The sequence below is a fragment of the Cadophora gregata genome, assembly GCF_030347475.1.
Source record: "Cadophora gregata isolate MNR1 chromosome Unknown scaffold_10, whole genome shotgun sequence".
Classification (NCBI taxonomy): Eukaryota; Fungi; Ascomycota; class Leotiomycetes; order Helotiales; family Ploettnerulaceae; genus Cadophora; species Cadophora gregata.
Genome location: NW_026695933.1, coordinates 1,896,646 through 1,912,515, shown reverse-complemented (window position 1 = coordinate 1,912,515; position 15,870 = coordinate 1,896,646). Strand labels below are relative to the sequence as shown.

The 15,870-nt window shown below is 49.1% G+C and overlaps 5 protein-coding genes across 5 annotated transcripts; 3 read left to right on the top strand and 2 right to left on the bottom strand.

Moving 5' to 3' along the window:
- Nucleotides 1-1,307: 1,307 nt before the first annotated feature.
- On the bottom strand, nt 1,308-5,917 carry ONS95_001988 (uncharacterized protein). Its single transcript, XM_058495217.1, has 4 exons — nt 5,710-5,917; nt 2,997-5,655; nt 2,394-2,891; nt 1,308-2,298 (listed from the first exon to the last, which is right to left on the bottom strand). Exons 1-3 carry the CDS (start codon nt 5,827-5,829, stop codon nt 2,569-2,571), a joined length of 3,102 nt encoding a protein of 1,033 aa, XP_058355528.1. The 5' UTR covers nt 5,830-5,917; the 3' UTR covers nt 1,308-2,298; nt 2,394-2,568.
- On the top strand, nt 1,496-2,363 carry ONS95_001989 (uncharacterized protein; the record flags this gene model as incomplete). Its single annotated transcript, XM_058495218.1, has 2 exons — nt 1,496-2,275; nt 2,328-2,363. The coding sequence occupies 2 exons, from the start codon at nt 1,496-1,498 to the stop codon at nt 2,361-2,363; spliced, it is 816 nt and encodes a 271-aa protein (XP_058355529.1).
- Nucleotides 5,918-12,996, top strand: ONS95_001987 (uncharacterized protein). The gene is made up of 2 exons (XM_058495216.1): nt 5,918-11,055; nt 11,110-12,996. Exons 1-2 carry the CDS (start codon nt 6,509-6,511, stop codon nt 11,405-11,407), a joined length of 4,845 nt encoding a protein of 1,614 aa, XP_058355527.1. The 5' UTR covers nt 5,918-6,508; the 3' UTR covers nt 11,408-12,996.
- Nucleotides 12,997-13,643, bottom strand: ONS95_001986 (uncharacterized protein). Its single transcript, XM_058495215.1, has one exon. The coding sequence runs from the start codon at nt 13,543-13,545 to the stop codon at nt 13,102-13,104; it is 444 nt and encodes a 147-aa protein (XP_058355526.1). The 5' UTR covers nt 13,546-13,643; the 3' UTR covers nt 12,997-13,101.
- A 1,574-nt stretch (nt 13,644-15,217) lies between these two features.
- Nucleotides 15,218-15,529, top strand: ONS95_001985 (uncharacterized protein; the record flags this gene model as incomplete). Its single annotated transcript, XM_058495214.1, has 1 exon — nt 15,218-15,529. The coding sequence occupies one exon, from the start codon at nt 15,218-15,220 to the stop codon at nt 15,527-15,529; it is 312 nt and encodes a 103-aa protein (XP_058355525.1).
- Nucleotides 15,530-15,870: the final 341 nt, after the last annotated feature.

Genomic DNA, 15,870 nt, shown 5'->3' with positions numbered 1-15,870 from the left:
TGCAGATAGTCCAATAATTCGCTCCTCAATAGTGTCATACAGACAGTGTATCGCGCGTACAAATCTATGGAAGAAGAGAAAGATTCCTTGCCCCTGTATCTATGGGTTCAGACATCTCCCGACTTCCGATACGACACAACCGTATGGGCAAGGAACAGTCAGGTGAGGAATCCTTGACAAGCTCCACAAGCCCGATTCAGGTCCAATGAATGCTTGAGACATCTGCTGCACGAGCTGCAGCAAACGTACTCGGTGATGTTGTTGAAGTAGGCGACCCTGGTAACGCCCAAGGCTTTTAGTGGGAACCCGCGCCAGATTTCTACTAACAAATTACTTTCACATATTTATAGACTTACAATCTGAATCTGCTTCTAATCTAGTCGAATCGGTCTTGATGGTAAATTTTGATGATATGTGAATACCAAACAAAATAAGATCTTTAGTACTTATATAAAATGTTAGATAGGAGAGCGGGTGCCTTTTAGTGGTGTTTTCGCTTAATTTTGATCTTCAACAACAACACCGAGTACACGCCCTTTTCTGCCCACCTGTTCTGCAGGATTGATCATAGTTTTTGGGCAGCAGCACTTTATTGGTACCCGCATCTTCCGATATAGTCAATCCTGCAGCCAACCCAGTTTGTCACTTTGTTACTTTGATGCGAGCTGTATGACGTGCAAGAAGAGAAGTGTAACAGTCATGATGTCTCACGGTACTATCGGTCCGCTCGGTCCAATAATCGAAGAAAAGAGCGCTGTAGTAAAGTGAACAGTGGGTTGATGCTTATAATCAGAGAGATAAGATAAATTAGGGTGCGCTCTCGCTGGATGAAAGGGTTATCTGCTGCTGCCGCCTGGATCGAACAGATCGGACTTGCACATGGCGACGTCCGCTCGTCAAAAGTGCTTTTTGATGCCGAGCATCACGTTAAACTTGGTGATTTTGACCGTTCTATCAAGGTTGGAGAACACCTGGATTCTGGTAGTGAACACTTCGCAAGGCTGCTAGACGAGGAGGGAGGCCAAGATCGCGGAATGTATGGAAAGACTGGCCTCGCACTGAACAATTTGCTTTGAGCTCAGTCATTTATTCTTTGGTACAGCGCTACGATCCATATGAAGATAAATGATTCAATAGGGATCACGGTTCTGTTCGCATCGACAAGTTTCAAAAGATGCAATTCCCTCTCCTCTCTGGATCAACTCTCGATATAGTTGTACAAGAATTTTGGTATGGGTAGTTTGAGAGTACCAAGCAGCCCTACGATAAGATAGCTTCACACGGAGGGTGGTGTGAAGAACCCAAGGTCAAAAGGCACGGAATTGATTTTTTTTAAACAGTGTAGTCATTAGCTTTCCTCTTTGCAAAACGCCAACAAACGGGTGTTCGTTTCCAACCAACCACACACGCGAGCTATGCATATGCAGTGGAACCCACCTCCTTTTCTGAACTTTGCTGCCAGGAAACCATCATTTCTACGACGAACACACCAAACATGACTCTTCCAAACTCCAGCCTGAGCCACTCAGATATCATCCAAAGATGTCACCATCCAGACCGGCAGATCATCGGTGGATTGACGTATGGAGATCTCGTGATAAAATTATCAGAAGAATTAGTCGTCAAGTTCGGCCCCGGCGTATCAGTTGCGGAGGCAGATAACCAGAGAGCAGCATTCTCGCTCCTGGATAACAGCATCGTGCGCGTTCCACGCGTTGTTGACTTCTTCACCAGCACCGACAGGGGCTACACCAAAGGATATCTCGTCATGGAGTACATTCATGGGGATATCACAGACTCGGTGTCTGTGACTAGCAAACAGATTGATCAGCTTGTGAAGATTCTTACATACTTCTCGACTGTGCAATGCCAGCGCCCTGGGCCGCTGCTAAAACCAGGTGTATCGTTCGGGTTGCTTTGGGAGGAGAATGGAAAGCCGATATTTGAGAGTGTGCAAGAGATGGAGCGGTGGTTGAATTTCAGGCTGAAAGGCGATGAATCTAAGCTCGAACTGGGACGGTTTCCCTTGGTCTTGTGCCACTTGGATCTTGCTCTTCGGAACATTGTCTGGATGAAGGATGACACTGTGTGTCTCTTAGACTGGGCCTCAGCTGGGTTTTATCCGCGATTCTTCGAAATCAGCCTTTTGTTTATGGCGGGTCCGGAGGGCTACGAGACGACTTTGATAGATCGGATGGAGAAGTTGACGGATGTTGAGGAGGCTCAGATGGCCCTTCTAGAGTGTTCGTATTACAATGGTATAAGATACTACGTCGTAGGTTTCGGTTCTTTCTTTTGCTACTAGCTTTAGCTGACAAGGGTTCAAGCCTGAGTGTCGTGAGTTCTCAAAGCGATCAGACTAGTTGAAATATTGCTCAAATTGACATACTTACTTCATTGAGTATTGAAGCAGGATGAGCTTTGCTAGTACGCTTCTTGTCACATGGAGGTGGATATTGAAAGAAGGCTCCCGTTGATTGCGAAGGGAGAATTCCAATAGTTGTGAAATTTTCTTCTCAATCATCGTCTCTTCTACTTCTGGCTCGTCATCCAACTCATCCCAACCATCTACCTCGCACTCCTCAAAAACGCAAAAACACCACTACTATACCCCGCCAACGCCGCAACCTTCACCCTCTCCGCCACCTCCCTCCACTCCTTGACCGCCCCCCTCAACTCCTCACTCAGCATCAGGTTCTCAACATGTAGTCTTAGAAAGACCGCCATCCAGGCCTGCACGACGTCGAAGTCGCGGTTGGATTTGAGACGGCTGGTTAGCGCGCGGACGAAGTGCAGTTGTTCGTTGTGCGTGGGGTCCGGGGAGAGGGAGCGGATCTCGAGGTCGGCGGTGGAGGGGGAGAGGGTTTTGAGGTGCGTGATGAAGGGTGTGTCTGTGGGGTTGGGTTTGGTTAGCTTGGTGGTGGAGTGGGAGAAATTGGGGGAAGGGGGAAGGGGGAAGGGGGAATGCAGAAGGGAAAGAAAATTGTTGGACGTACAGTCGCCTGACTCGCTACCGGCACGCAGCGTAATGGTAAAAGCTCCTTCTGTAGCTTGTCTACCCATCTTCATGATCCTTGAGCGTTCGGCCGCTGTGGTAGCAGCGGACTCTTCGTCGACTCTCGACACAGGCATAGCGTTATCAAGGGCTGGGAGGAAGAAGGGTGCCTTTTCGGGGAGTTTGGGCGCTTCTTTTGGTTTGTTGCGCTCTTTGATTTGGTCGAGGTGGAGGAGAGTCATCCAGTTGCTTTTTGGTACCAAACTGAGTGACATGATGTCTTCGCTTAGCTGGTCTAGGGACGGAACGGGAGGAGAGTCTTCAGGCTCAGAAGACTCGTCTTCGAAGGCGCCGGAGAGCAGACCTTGACCGTTTTCGCCGGAGACGGTTGGGCCGGATATGGTTGCGATTTCGCTTTCTGAGATGTGGCGTGTGGGGACGTGTTTGAAGAGTGTGATGTTGTTCCAGATGTTGACGCCGACTTGGCCTTCACAAGTTGTGGCTAGGAATTCGCCAGTTGCAGAGAAAGATAGAGCTGTGCATTGAGTTTCCATGCGAATGGCGTCGATGAGATGACCGGTGGGGAGATCCCAGACTCGGAAGACGCAGTCTTTTGAGGCGGCGATTATCCATCGACCGTCGTTGGAGAAGCAGAAGTCGTTGATGGCGCCTTGACATCCGCGGAGTTCTCTGATGGTCTTCTTTGTGGCCAGGTCGACAACCCTGATAGAGAGGTCTTCGCATGATAGTGCGACTAGATCATTTGGCGAGTGGTATTTGATGCCAGTGAGGCCAACTTGGGGATACCAGTCTATCTCATCAACGAGCTTTCCACTTCCAAATTCCCAAAACTTGACTTTACCATCAAGCGAGCAACTGATGACGTTCTTGTTCAGAGAATCCACGACCAGTCCGGTGACTGCCTTTCTGTGTTTGCCAAGTCCAAGCTGGAATGTGCCAGCTTTTGGTGGTGGTGCAGCCCCTTCTGCTTCCAGCTGCAATTGAAGCTTGATTTTCTTTGCTTGGACTTTCGTCAGCTTGCATGGATACCTTTGTCGATGTTGTCCAGATTGCAAGTTAAACGTATCAATACCACCGTTCTCTGATCCGACAACCGCAAAAGTACCACAAGGACTCATGGCAACACTGCTGACATATCCACCATCACCAGTTTCCAATGCCCAGCGTCCTGCCCTCTTTCGTCCCCAGAACCATGTGCGGGCAGCAGAGTCTTGTCGATGGCCTGTCACCACGCTTTCCCATCCAGTCATTCCACTTGATGTAGCATCTGTAGGCTTCCTATCTCTGTTGATTCCTTTCTGCCAAATAGCACCATTTCCAGCATTGGCACCGAATCCGCCATCGCGATTCAAGGACATGGCCACGCATGTAATCTCAGGCGCTTTGAGATCCTCCAAAGAGCTTGATTGATTTGTCAGTGTACTAGCAAGTAAACCCAGCTTTTTGGCCTTCTTCCGAATAGCGCCCTGGCTGAGCTCTGTACTCTGTGCATCCTTTCGTAAACTCCAGCCCCACAGACTTCGATCCTTCCCAGCACTCAGTAGCCACTTTCCTCCACTATCCGCACCATCGAAATCGGAAGGGAGGAAAAGAAGTTTCGTGACAGGAGCTGCATGCCCGCTCCTTGAATGAAGGATCCGAGGAATGGGAGAAAATGGCGACTCGTCGAATATCCAAGTTTTCAGAGAGTTGTCCAGTCCACTTGTCACAACCACTTGTTGACCCCAAAGAAATTCGACCTTGCTCACGCCACCTCCAACAGTCGCTCCAGCATCTGATGGTGGATTATGGGCTCCTCTAAGTATTCCCATGACCCTTCCGCCATTGTTCAGATCCCAGAATGTCACATCGCCTGTATCTGGACCAGCTGTAGCCATAACTCCTGCCTTTCGTCCATCTTCACCAGCACCCAAGTCGTCAGTCCGGAATGAGATTGAAGTTATTGGCAAATGTCCTCCATCGAGCTGTATCACAGTCTTGTCGGCGCGAATATCGTGGATGATCAGAGGTCCTTCTGAATATGCGATTGCCAGTAGAGACAAAGCCGGAGTAGGCTGAAGCACAGTAACTGAGCCACAATTCGCAGCAGGTGGCATAATCGTGAAGATCAATCTTCCAGAACTGACGTTCCAAATCTCAACCCCTCCATCTTTCCTCCCTGCAAATATCTTATTCAAGTATGTGGGCATATTCGTGACTCCGCCTGTCAGCTCGTTCCCGCCTTTTGGTGCTGCCGTTGGGTATAAGGTGGTATAGTGTTCATATGTAGCCGACTTCCAGACTTCAATCCTCGTCGTACAACATCCTATAATCCATGTACCGAAGGTCAAAATCTGTTTGATAGGTTCCTTGACGTCTGTGGGAACCTCTAACTCTGCTATCTTCTTCCCCCGCTTGAAGACCCAGAATCCCGGCGATGAATCTACGCCTCCAAATGCTGCGAACACTACATCCTTGCTTGCCAATGTCGCAGTAATATCTGCTGGGGTTTGCGGTCGAGTAAGGAATAGCAGGCCGAGGCCGCGCTTGAGATCGTAGGTCTGTAGACATCTGCCTACGGAGGTAGTGATTTGAAAAGTCTTCTGGCCAAGGGCGACGGATGTGAAGGGCACTGAAGTCGAAGATACCAATCCGATAGTCTAAAAATATATTAGCAGGTCGTCCAAAGGGCAATCCTTCAGACATTTATATACCCTGAAGGGCGAGAAAAGCTTCGATTCTCGTCTTGTGGCTCGCGGCGCATCAGCCCCATTGAGCCTCTGCCTCTTCGTGACTGGGCCATCGTGACCACGCTCAATCAAACTTGACGGCATCTTCTCTATGATTGGATATTAGCCGTACAATTCGCAGAGTCGTGATGGTGGTTGCAGCCTTTACAATTGCATGGTGTTGATGTTGATGTTGACTTGCTTTGGAGCTTCGCAACTTTTTTCGTCGGACAAAATGATAATTTCTGCCGATGTCCCACCCCCACCCCTGCAGCTGAATGCTGCACTGCTGGTTCCGTTGCTTTTTGCTTTCTGGCCTCGCCTAAGTGTGACGGACAGCGACAGTGAGGCGGGCATGCGTGGGGGATAGCCCAGAAAATTGAAACGTGCAGGCAGCTGTACGTCTCTCTAATTTCCCCCTTCTTTCTTTCCTTCTCCTCTGTATAATCCGGCATTCCATCTGTGAATAGCCTCAATTCCTGCCCACCGTGTCACGATGGCTGCACCCCTCTCAACATGCCTGGATGCCAGCCCTGCCCTCTGAATCGGCGGTCGCTGCTTCTAGGCCACGCCCCCTGTCCCACCTCACGAACGTCATAACTGATAAGGAAAGAGGAGGACAGGACAGGGGATAAAAAATGAAATTCCACCTCACCTCACCATGGCTTTCGCCTGCGTCGCGCAGCCTTCATCAAGACAATTCCTCTGCCTCCTCCCCGTCCTGCGACTTCTACTCGACAATTGGAAGTCCTAGGTGACCCTGAGTCGCCTCCCGCTTCTGCCCATGGAAACGCCTGTGACCAGTGGCATGTCCACGACTAAGCATCCTAGTCCAACACCACCGACAGTGGAGACGACAACTTCTTTGCAAAGTTCTGGCCCAGATCTGGCACAGACAAATCAACCTCCTACAAATCCTCCCTCGACGGCCAATACCACCCACACTGCGAGTATTCCCAAATTGAAACCTCGTACGGCGTCACATACCCTCTCCTCTGCTGCGGGAGGACTCCATCCAACAACACGAAAAGGCCGATATGCGGAGCCAGGCACAACGGAAACTCATTCAGACCACGCCAGTATTTCCATGCCCCCTCCTCAACACAGACCCTCTATATCACGGTCGCGAACCTCTTCAACATACAGTCAGCGAGTGAACGTGGCGGATTTGAAGGCGGTGGTGGGTACAAGCAGGAGGACAAGCAGAGACGATTTTGCCGTGGAAGATATTGATACCCCAAAACTCTACCCGGGAAGCATGGCGGACGAATCGCAGAAGCTCTCTCAGTTGCCAGACCCGGCCCTGAGGCAGAGACCCTCAATGTCAGAGATTGACTCGAAGAGAATGTCGGTGTCTTCTGTCTATTCTCTGAGTTCAGCGCGGGCAGGTGGAGCACCAAGTTCGATTGCTTCCGCAAATGGCTCGGAACCTGGCACAGGAGCGACAGCAGCGTCGACAATTGGTGGGAGAACACCATCAGGCGCACTATCCCCCAATACCAAAGGCCAACAGGCGGAACCTGGGACATCTGCTGTCTCTGTCACTACTTCTTCTACAAGTCAATTCTCTACCCAAGGACATACTGGCCACCAACTCACACCTCGAGAAACTCCACAAGCAGCAAACGAGATTGCGAAACGGAATGCTGTCCAAAGAGGAGAAGGAGCGCCTAGGAGTCAACCACCAGGAAGATCTCGTAGTCGAGCAAAGAGAAGATTCAGTGGAAGCACAGGCGCAAGCAGCCACAGTCCGAGCAGTGAGAGAGGAATGCACTCCAAGAAAGACAAGGACGAGGAGAAGGCAGCCTCGATCGGAATCATTGGCGTATGTGCGCTTGATGTTAAGGCTCGAAGTAAGCCAAGTCGGAATATCTTGAATCGCCTGATATCAAAGGGTGAGTTTGAGGTGGTTGTGTTTGGCGACAAGGTTATTTTGGACGAAGATGTGGAGAATTGGCCTGTCTGCGACTTCTTGATATCATTCTACTCCGACGGCTTTCCCTTGGATAAGGCAATTGCTTATGTGAAAGCTCGGAAGCCGTTTTGCGTCAATGATGTACCCATGCAGAAAATTTTGTGGGATCGCCGAATCTGCTTGATGATCTTGGACAAGATCAATGTTCCCACCCCGAAGCGAGTAGAAGTCAACAGAGATGGTGGACCAAGCATCCTGACCGCGGATATGGCGCAACACTTGAAGGATACGACAGGAGTGGTTCTTGAAGGTCCGGAAGATGGCACGGGTGGTCAATGTAAAGCTCCTCGAAAGGTCGAACTTCTCGATGACGGAGACACTTTGAGTGTGGACGGAACACTCCTAGCCAAGCCATTTGTCGAAAAGCCAATCAGTGGCGAGGACCACAACATCTGCATTTATTTCCCCAAGAGCCAAGGTGGGGGAGCCCGAAAGCTGTTTCGCAAGATCGGCAACAAGAGCTCTGAGTGGGTCGAGGATATGAATATTCCAAGGGCAATTCTAGAACCAGGAAGCAGTTATCTTTATGAGAAGTTCATGAAAGTTGACAACTCTGAAGATGTCAAGGCATATACCGTCGGACCAAATTACTGTCACGCTGAGACTCGAAAGTCGCCAGTCGTTGATGGCCTGGTTAGACGAAATACTCATGGCAAGGAAATTCGGTACATCACCAGCTTATCTAAAGATGAAACTGCAATGGCAAGCCGCATCGCCACAAGCTTCGGGCAGCGAGTCTGCGGGTTCGACTTACTGCGCGCAGAGGGGAAGAGTTTCGTAATCGACGTGAATGGTTGGAGTTTCGTCAAAGATAACGAAGAATACTATGACCAATGTGCGAGGATTCTTAAAGATATGTTTATCAAGGAAAAGCAAAAGCAGCTGGGCGTTTCATCTGGTATCCCTTCGGGAGTTGCTTCACCTCAGCCAGATGGAGCTATCAGTCCAGTAAGCCGAAAAGACACATTTCCCAAGGAGGGCCATCGATCTGCACTTCAGCAGATTCTCGCCAAATCGCCAAGCATGTCTAAACTTCACGCACATGCACATCATCACAAGAAATCGACACCTCATGGTGGTTCACCGGATGTCTCTGCCGCACCGACTCCAAGAACTTCTCCTCCTGGAACAGATAGAGGCATTTCGTTACCAACGGTTCCAGCCCAAACCCTGCTACCGCCTCCTGCTGTTACTCTCCCGAATAGCGCGCCATCTACAGCTCCGTCAACAGTCCCATCGACTCCTACACCAGCAACCAGCACCACAAATGGCGAGATGGCACCTCCACCACCTCCAGCACCAAAGCATACTTGGAAGCTGAAGGGCGTAGTGTCCGTGGTCCGTCATGCAGATCGAACACCAAAGCAGAAATACAAGTTTACTTTCCATACCAGACCATTTATAGATTTGTTGAAGGGGCATCAAGAAGAAGTACTTCTCACAGGCGAGGCTGCTCTTGACAGTGTGGCCGTTGCGGTTGACGAAGCACTCCAAGAGGGAGTTGAAGATCGTGAGAAGCTCCGGACACTCAAGAATGTACTCGCCAAGAAGGGTGGATGGGCTGGCACGAAGGTCCAGATCAAGCCTATGTTCCGAAAGCGAAAGCCAGAAGAGCTACTGGTCACTACCCTGGGATCTCTCGATGAAGCAGGAATCAATGATGTCTCAGACGCACTACAGGATCTCAAAAACCATAGCACTAATGCTGCTGAGGACAGCCATGAAGATGGCGAAGAGCCTGTGGGTAGATCACCAAAGAGGCAAGATTCATTGTCCGGCGTCACACTTTCCAGAATAACAGCCGCAGAGAACAGTCTCATTCTGGATAAGCTACAACTGATCGTCAAGTGGGGTGGAGAGCCTACGCATTCAGCGAGATATCAATCTCAAGAATTGGGAGAGAATATGCGCAATGATCTCCAATTGATGAATAAGGAGGTTCTTGATGAGGTTCATGTTTTCAGCAGTTCTGAGCGACGTGTCACCACAAGCGCGCAAATCTGGGCTTCTGCTTTCACTGACCAAAAGGAACTTCCACCTGATTTTATCACTGTCCGCAAGGATCTCCTCGATGATTCTAATGCCGCAAAGGATGAGATGGATAAAGTGAAGAAGAAGCTGAAGAGTTTACTCCGCCAGGGTAACGAAGCCCCGCCACAATTTGCATGGCCCACAAACATGCCAGAGCCTTCAATCGTGCAGAGATATGTGGTCCAGCTTATGAAGTTTCACCGAAGGGTCATGCGTGCCAATTACAGCAAACTCTATGGAGGAGCTTCATCGTCCCTGAATGCAATTGCTAACCCTGGCGATAAAGAGAAAGGAGAATCAGCCCCGGCTGGTGGTGCACTCGCGCAAGCTACAGCAACTGGCAACATTCAATCTCGTTGGTGCTGTGGTGAAGATGCTGAGCTGTTCAAGGAGAGATGGGAGAAGCTGTTCGGTGAATTCTGTGATGCGGAAAAGGTTGATCCAAGCAAGATTTCTGAGTTGTATGATACCATGAAGTTCGACGCTCTACACAATCGTCAATTCCTGGAATGGGTCTTCACACCAAGCAAAACCATTCTTGCGGAAGAAGAGGAGGCCATTGCAGCAGAATCCAAGGGTATTGAGAAGCAAAAAGAGCAACCCAGAGAACCAGAGGAGGCTGTTGTTGACAGTCAAACTGTTTCTTTTGAGAAGTCCGATACGAATAAAAGCCTTCATAGACGAATGTTTAGACGCCGCTCTGTTATGGTTGGAAGCAAGACTGCTGAAGAGACACCCGAGCAATACTTCCGATTGTTTACAGGCAGTAGTCAGACCAAGGCGAAGACTGATGCTAGACTCGAGAAGCTGAGAGAGTTGTACAAGATGGCCAAGGTTCTGTTCGATTACATCTGTCCTCAAGAATATGGAATGACAGATGCCGAGAAGCTCGAGATTGGATTATTGACATCACTTCCTCTACTCAAGGAGATCGTCCAAGACCTTGAAGAAATGCAAGCTTCCGACGATGCCAAATCATTCATCTACTTCACCAAGGAGTCGCACATCTACACACTTCTCAATTGTATCCTTGAAGGTGGTATTCAGACAAAGATAAAGCGAAGTGCCATTCCGGAACTCGACTACCTCTCGCATATATCCTTTGAGCTGTACGAATCGGAGAACAAAACACCACCTGGTGTCGAGGATGTTGCAAAGTACGCCTACTCGATTCGCATCACCATCAGTCCCGGTTGCCATACTTTCGACCCGCTAGATGTACAGCTAGACAGCAAGCATTGCATCAGCTGCGCACCAAGACGAAGCTTGACTTCACATATGGAATGGACGGAAGTCATCGATTCATTACGGGCGAAGTTCCATCAGTAAGCTCTCTCCCAGCTACTCTCGATATGAACCCGGGCTAACAAACTACACAGAGTCAAACTCCCCAAAAGCTTCCTAGCAGTCAACCTCAGCGAATCGCACACTTTCCACAAGAAAGAAGAGCAAGAAGACCAACTCTCACCAACCAGCACCACCATCAACAAAGGCGACTCCCACAACACGACGCAGAGTCCCGCAGAGCTCCAAGAAGAGGCTGCTCTAAGCGAAGATTTCTACAGAAGGCCGAGTAGTCTGAATACCCCACCGACGAAAAATACCCTGGAGCAGATGCAGACTCAATCGACTGAGGCGCCACCGCCCCCAACAAATCAAGATGCTAGTACTTCTTGATTTCTCGACCGAACTTGGAAAAATAAGTGGGGAGTCCAACGAAAGACCCCTACACCGTCTGTCTGTCTCCTTACCTCGCCGTGCTGCAGACTCCACAACCAGCCCCTCGGGATTATGACACTTGTTCTTGGTGTCTCTCTCACCGCTCGCTGACGCCGATGTTCTCATTTTCAAGCGCCTGGTCATATCGTGTCGCGTAGCGTGTCATCGCATGTCATCTCACCCATGCATGTTAATGCAAATCCGAAAACTGACAGGTCACTTTCCGCCTTTCTGGACGCGCTGTCTGTTGGGGAGGGAAGGGGAGGGAAGGGGATGGGGAAGGGTCCTTCCTTATTCCCGACTTATTGTCTGATTGACTTACCGCCTGGCTACTTGCTTGCGTGCTTGCTTGCTTGCTTACTTACGCTCGTCCTCATTTACTTCTCGGATGGATCTCTTCCGAGGACTTTTCGTCTGATGTTCTAGTTCTAGTTCTAGTTTAGAGTGCGAGAAGGTGTGAGTGGAAGTGGGTGTTGTGGTGTTGCGGATAGATTAATTTGATGGGTGGCGGGAGATGGGCGGCGGCGCTTAGAGGATACACTAATGGATGAGTGGATGGATGGTTGGTTGGTTGGTTGGTGGGTGGATGGTAAATCTCGGGATGCTCATTCATTTTCATGGTTAACGAAATGAATTGAATTTGGAATTGATGGGTTTTGATGGTGGTGGTGTGGTGGTGGAACGGAACGGTGTATAACGGTTCATACACGGCCAGGTCAACCAGTCAGTCAGTCAGTCCGTTTTAAAAAGAGTATACACACACATACGAGGCGTATCTAGATTTTTTTCCGACATGTAAAGAGTGAGTGAGTGGGTGAGTGGGTGAGTGGATGGGTGGATGGGTGGATGGCTGTACATATGCATAATTCACATACTTACTCGCGAGCTGTGATCGAGTAGAAATGAAAACATGTTATGAGAAAATTCTAGAGTTTAGATTACACACACGGCGGCGCTTAGGTATACTTGTCATCTGGTCGTCTGGTCATCTGAAGCGCTGGAACGTTGGAGCGTTGCCAATCGAAGTCTTGAGGTGAGGTGTTCTCAAATAGGTGAGTGAATGAGATCCTGGAATCTGGGAATAAGAAACGAAAGTGGAGGTGAGTTGAGAAGTCAGATCTGATGGTGATTGGGAGTGAGAGGTGAGGTGAGATGTGATGTGGGATGTGAGATGGGATGTGAGATGGGATGTGTTATGAGAAGTGAGAGGTCGTTTTCAGGGTCCTCGTTGAGAGTGGCGTCCGTGGCTGTCGTGGCTATCGTGGCGCAGGGGTAAACGGTATGGGGGCTGGGAAGGGAAACGGAGAGGGAGATTTTCATCGTTGGAGGTCGAAAGCATTGCATTGGAGTGGAGTGGACCACTCATTCCCAAGTTTTGCTTTTCGACTCTGCCTTTCTTCCCTCCTGCAAACCATTCATTTAGGCGTCTGGCTGTTTCTCCTTCCGAGGGGTTTCTTTTCTTTTTTACCATTCTTTTATCCGTTGCTTTCCTTGCTAGGTGGTGTGGTTTTTAGGTTGATGGATTGATCATTTAATATAATAGAACAGTGAAAATAGTGATGAGTAGGTACGTACGTACGGACGTATCGGACTCGGAGTCGGACTTGGGATTGGGATTGGGATTTGATTCTTATTGGAATGGGGTAAACACTTTATGAAATGGAAGTGTTGGACTCAGGTTGCCTCCGTCGATTCCGGTTTTTGCTTGTTGGTGGGGATGGTAGTGAAGCTGTTGGTAGTGGTGGAAGCTGAGGAGTTGGTAGAAGCTGAGGAGTTGGTAGAAAGTTGAGGAATCTGGGATGGGGTATGGGGTTTGGGATACGAGATACGAGATACGGATATGTTGGTCTCCAGGTAGTCGGGTAGTTGGCTTGGTGGCTTGGTGGCTGGGTGATTGGGTGGTGGTCATTCTGGGCAAGAGGCAGACTGATGCAGAGATGCGGAGACAGACTTATGATGTGAGAAATTCCTTGATCCAGGGACCTATTAATCAGGAAAGCAGTAGTTGGAGTTGGAGTTGGAATTGATGGGTTTTGAGGTAAGCTTGCGAGTAGTCGAAATAGTGAGGGGAAGTAGGTACCTACGGAGGTACTCATTCATGGCCACATACCAGAATGCTTCTTTTATCAGATGATAACGGGCTGGCAAGGCAATGCATGCGAATCGGAGTGGTGGAGTATTGTTAACCAGCAGGCTTCCCCCTTCCTTTGGTGGTGGTGCTGTTCAATGTCAATTACTTGAGTGAAGGGAGTACACGCAGCTGGCCGAGTTCATACGCCTATCCAAAAAGCCAAGTACTTTGCAGAGTCCGGAGGAAGATACTCATTCCCGTCTCATTCTATAGATCCGTACATTACTCAATCATCCGGGTGGGGAACCGGCAAAATCACCAGCCTGTTGGTTATGTTGGCTCTTCTAGATCTCTCCTGTTGGAGTGTTCATGCAAGGGGAGACAATTTTTCAAGGAAGTTGCAGATCCCGTGAGTGAATATGACCCGAAAACTTGGTTGCTCTGAGATGAAAGGATGGGTTTAGTTGGGGTTTTGCGTCATGGGTCGTGTACATGTGCGTGACTTGAGGTGTTTGGGGAAATGCTGATGATAAAATTGGAGAGAAGGTAAGGTTGGGAAAATAAGGTGAGAAAGCAGGATATTCCGAGACAGATCCTGATACCAGGATCTAATGGCATTTATGTGATTTGGATTTTGAGGAAGTAAGGAAGTGATGATATGGTATTCTGGTCTGGAATTTTGGATCTCGATCTTTGATATGGCAGTCCATATCTTAGTTGCATATATAACTATTCAAACGAGCTATATCTCGCACAAACTAGCCTGGTATTTTGACTGTCGAACATTCTGATAGCTCGCCTGACGATCATGATCCTCAACTTGATCATGCGGCTCCTCTTGCTGGGTTTTGGGAGAACATTGATATGCCAGTCCAGAAACCGTACCAAACTTTGACCTTCGTTCTAGAAATATGAATTCGGAAGCTCCATCTACCGTCCCCAACTACCGGCTGGAGGGATTATTCTTCGAAGCTATATCGGTGCTGCGATATACTTATAGGGATGACTTGTCTTGGAGCAAGGGGACAGGGGAGACTCAATGTTACTGTATTTTCGTGGTAATCAAACCGGTGAGCTCGTGAGTTCGAAAGCAGAAGTAGCCGGATATCTTAAGTCTGATCTTAAAATATGATAGCACGCTGCTACCGTAACAGTACATTCGTTACACTCGTTAGAGGAACACCGGAAAAATTGTAGTCGCCTATATTACCATCGTGATAGACATACATTTTCACATATCAACTGGACGTTGGCATCTCATGTCGTGGCACAACATGTGGGGCCAACCCACACAACATCACTCTTCCCACATCAAAGCACAAGACAAGAGAAAGAAATGTCCGAAAGAAGAAGTTACAGGACGTACGGAATACACAAACCCCACCACGTTTCAAATTTCCAGAAGCATCATCGTGCATATCGAGGCGAATGGTCGAACCCCTCACCCCTCCCTGCGCGCACAGATTCTGAACGGTACCGCTCTTGGCAGGTGGTGTTCGTGCGAGAGAACCTAGCTAAGCGCATGAAGATCCTGGTCATGCCATGTGGTGCACGGAAATAAGATGATACTCTATACTTCATTGTGCATACAATGATGGAGATGTATGAGGACGAGTTTGGTGATATTAATAAGGAGGGGATGTTGGGGTTCGCTTATGCAGAGGGAGGAATAGGAAGGTAGGTTCCTTGTTTTGACGATGCTGCTTTTTCTTGAAGGTGGCAAGGGAAGCGGTGTGGACTGTAAATATGTGATGTCGGCATGTCCGAGAAAAGGGAAGGAATCACGAGTTAGAAAAGTTGCTTCAGGGCAGGGGGAACAAGTTCTTGATTTATCCCAGGCACGGGCAAGCAAGCAAGTGTTGCGCGAGATCGCCTTACCCGTTTGCACCATCACTGCCCATCCTCCGCAAGACCAACTTGAAAGAGGAAAAGCCCAAGCAAGAGCGGGACATGTGCGGACGAACGGTACGAAGGTACCTTCTCCTCTCGTCATCGATCACCTGCAATAACACCTCGGCAGGAGATCACAAGCACCGAGGATAGATATTGGAGGCAAAGGCTCCGACTGGAGCCATTTACGAAGCTATCTTGATATATCCAGGGTTAATGATATCCTGGCGAGGAAGGTAAAGAGTGTAAATTAGGCCGGAGAGAGGTCGATGTTTGGAAAGTTTCCCAAAGAAGCGACCTGCAGGACGGCGTATGCAGGTCGGAGAATATCTTGTTATACCGGTACTTTACCAGAGGAATCTTGATGCTAGTGGGGTTGTGGGCTAGTGGCAGGTGAGACTGAGACAGTGGGTTGGATCTAAATTCGCTGTTTTGGGGGACCTGCATGCTCGATATCAAT

What these genes read in the sequence shown, in the direction of transcription:
- ONS95_001988 (XM_058495217.1), bottom strand. Translation starts at nt 5,829, where the DNA reads ATGCCGTCAAGTTTGATTGAGCGTGGTCACGATGGCCCAGTCACGAAG. An exon ending in AGCTTTTCTCGCCCTTCAGG is followed by an intron (nt 5,656 to 5,709) that starts GTATATAAATGT and finishes ATATATTTTTAG; the next exon opens with ACTATCGGATTGGTATCTTC. An exon ending in CGGTAGCGAGTCAGGCGACT is followed by an intron (nt 2,892 to 2,996) that starts GTACGTCCAACA and finishes CCAACCCCACAG; the next exon opens with ACACACCCTTCATCACGCAC.
- ONS95_001986 (XM_058495215.1), bottom strand. Translation starts at nt 13,545, where the DNA reads ATGAGTACCTCCGTAGGTACCTACTTCCCCTCACTATTTCGACTACTC.
- ONS95_001987 (XM_058495216.1), top strand. Translation starts at nt 6,509, where the DNA reads ATGGAAACGCCTGTGACCAGTGGCATGTCCACGACTAAGCATCCTAGT. An exon ending in TTACGGGCGAAGTTCCATCA is followed by an intron (nt 11,056 to 11,109) that starts GTAAGCTCTCTC and finishes CAAACTACACAG; the next exon opens with AGTCAAACTCCCCAAAAGCT.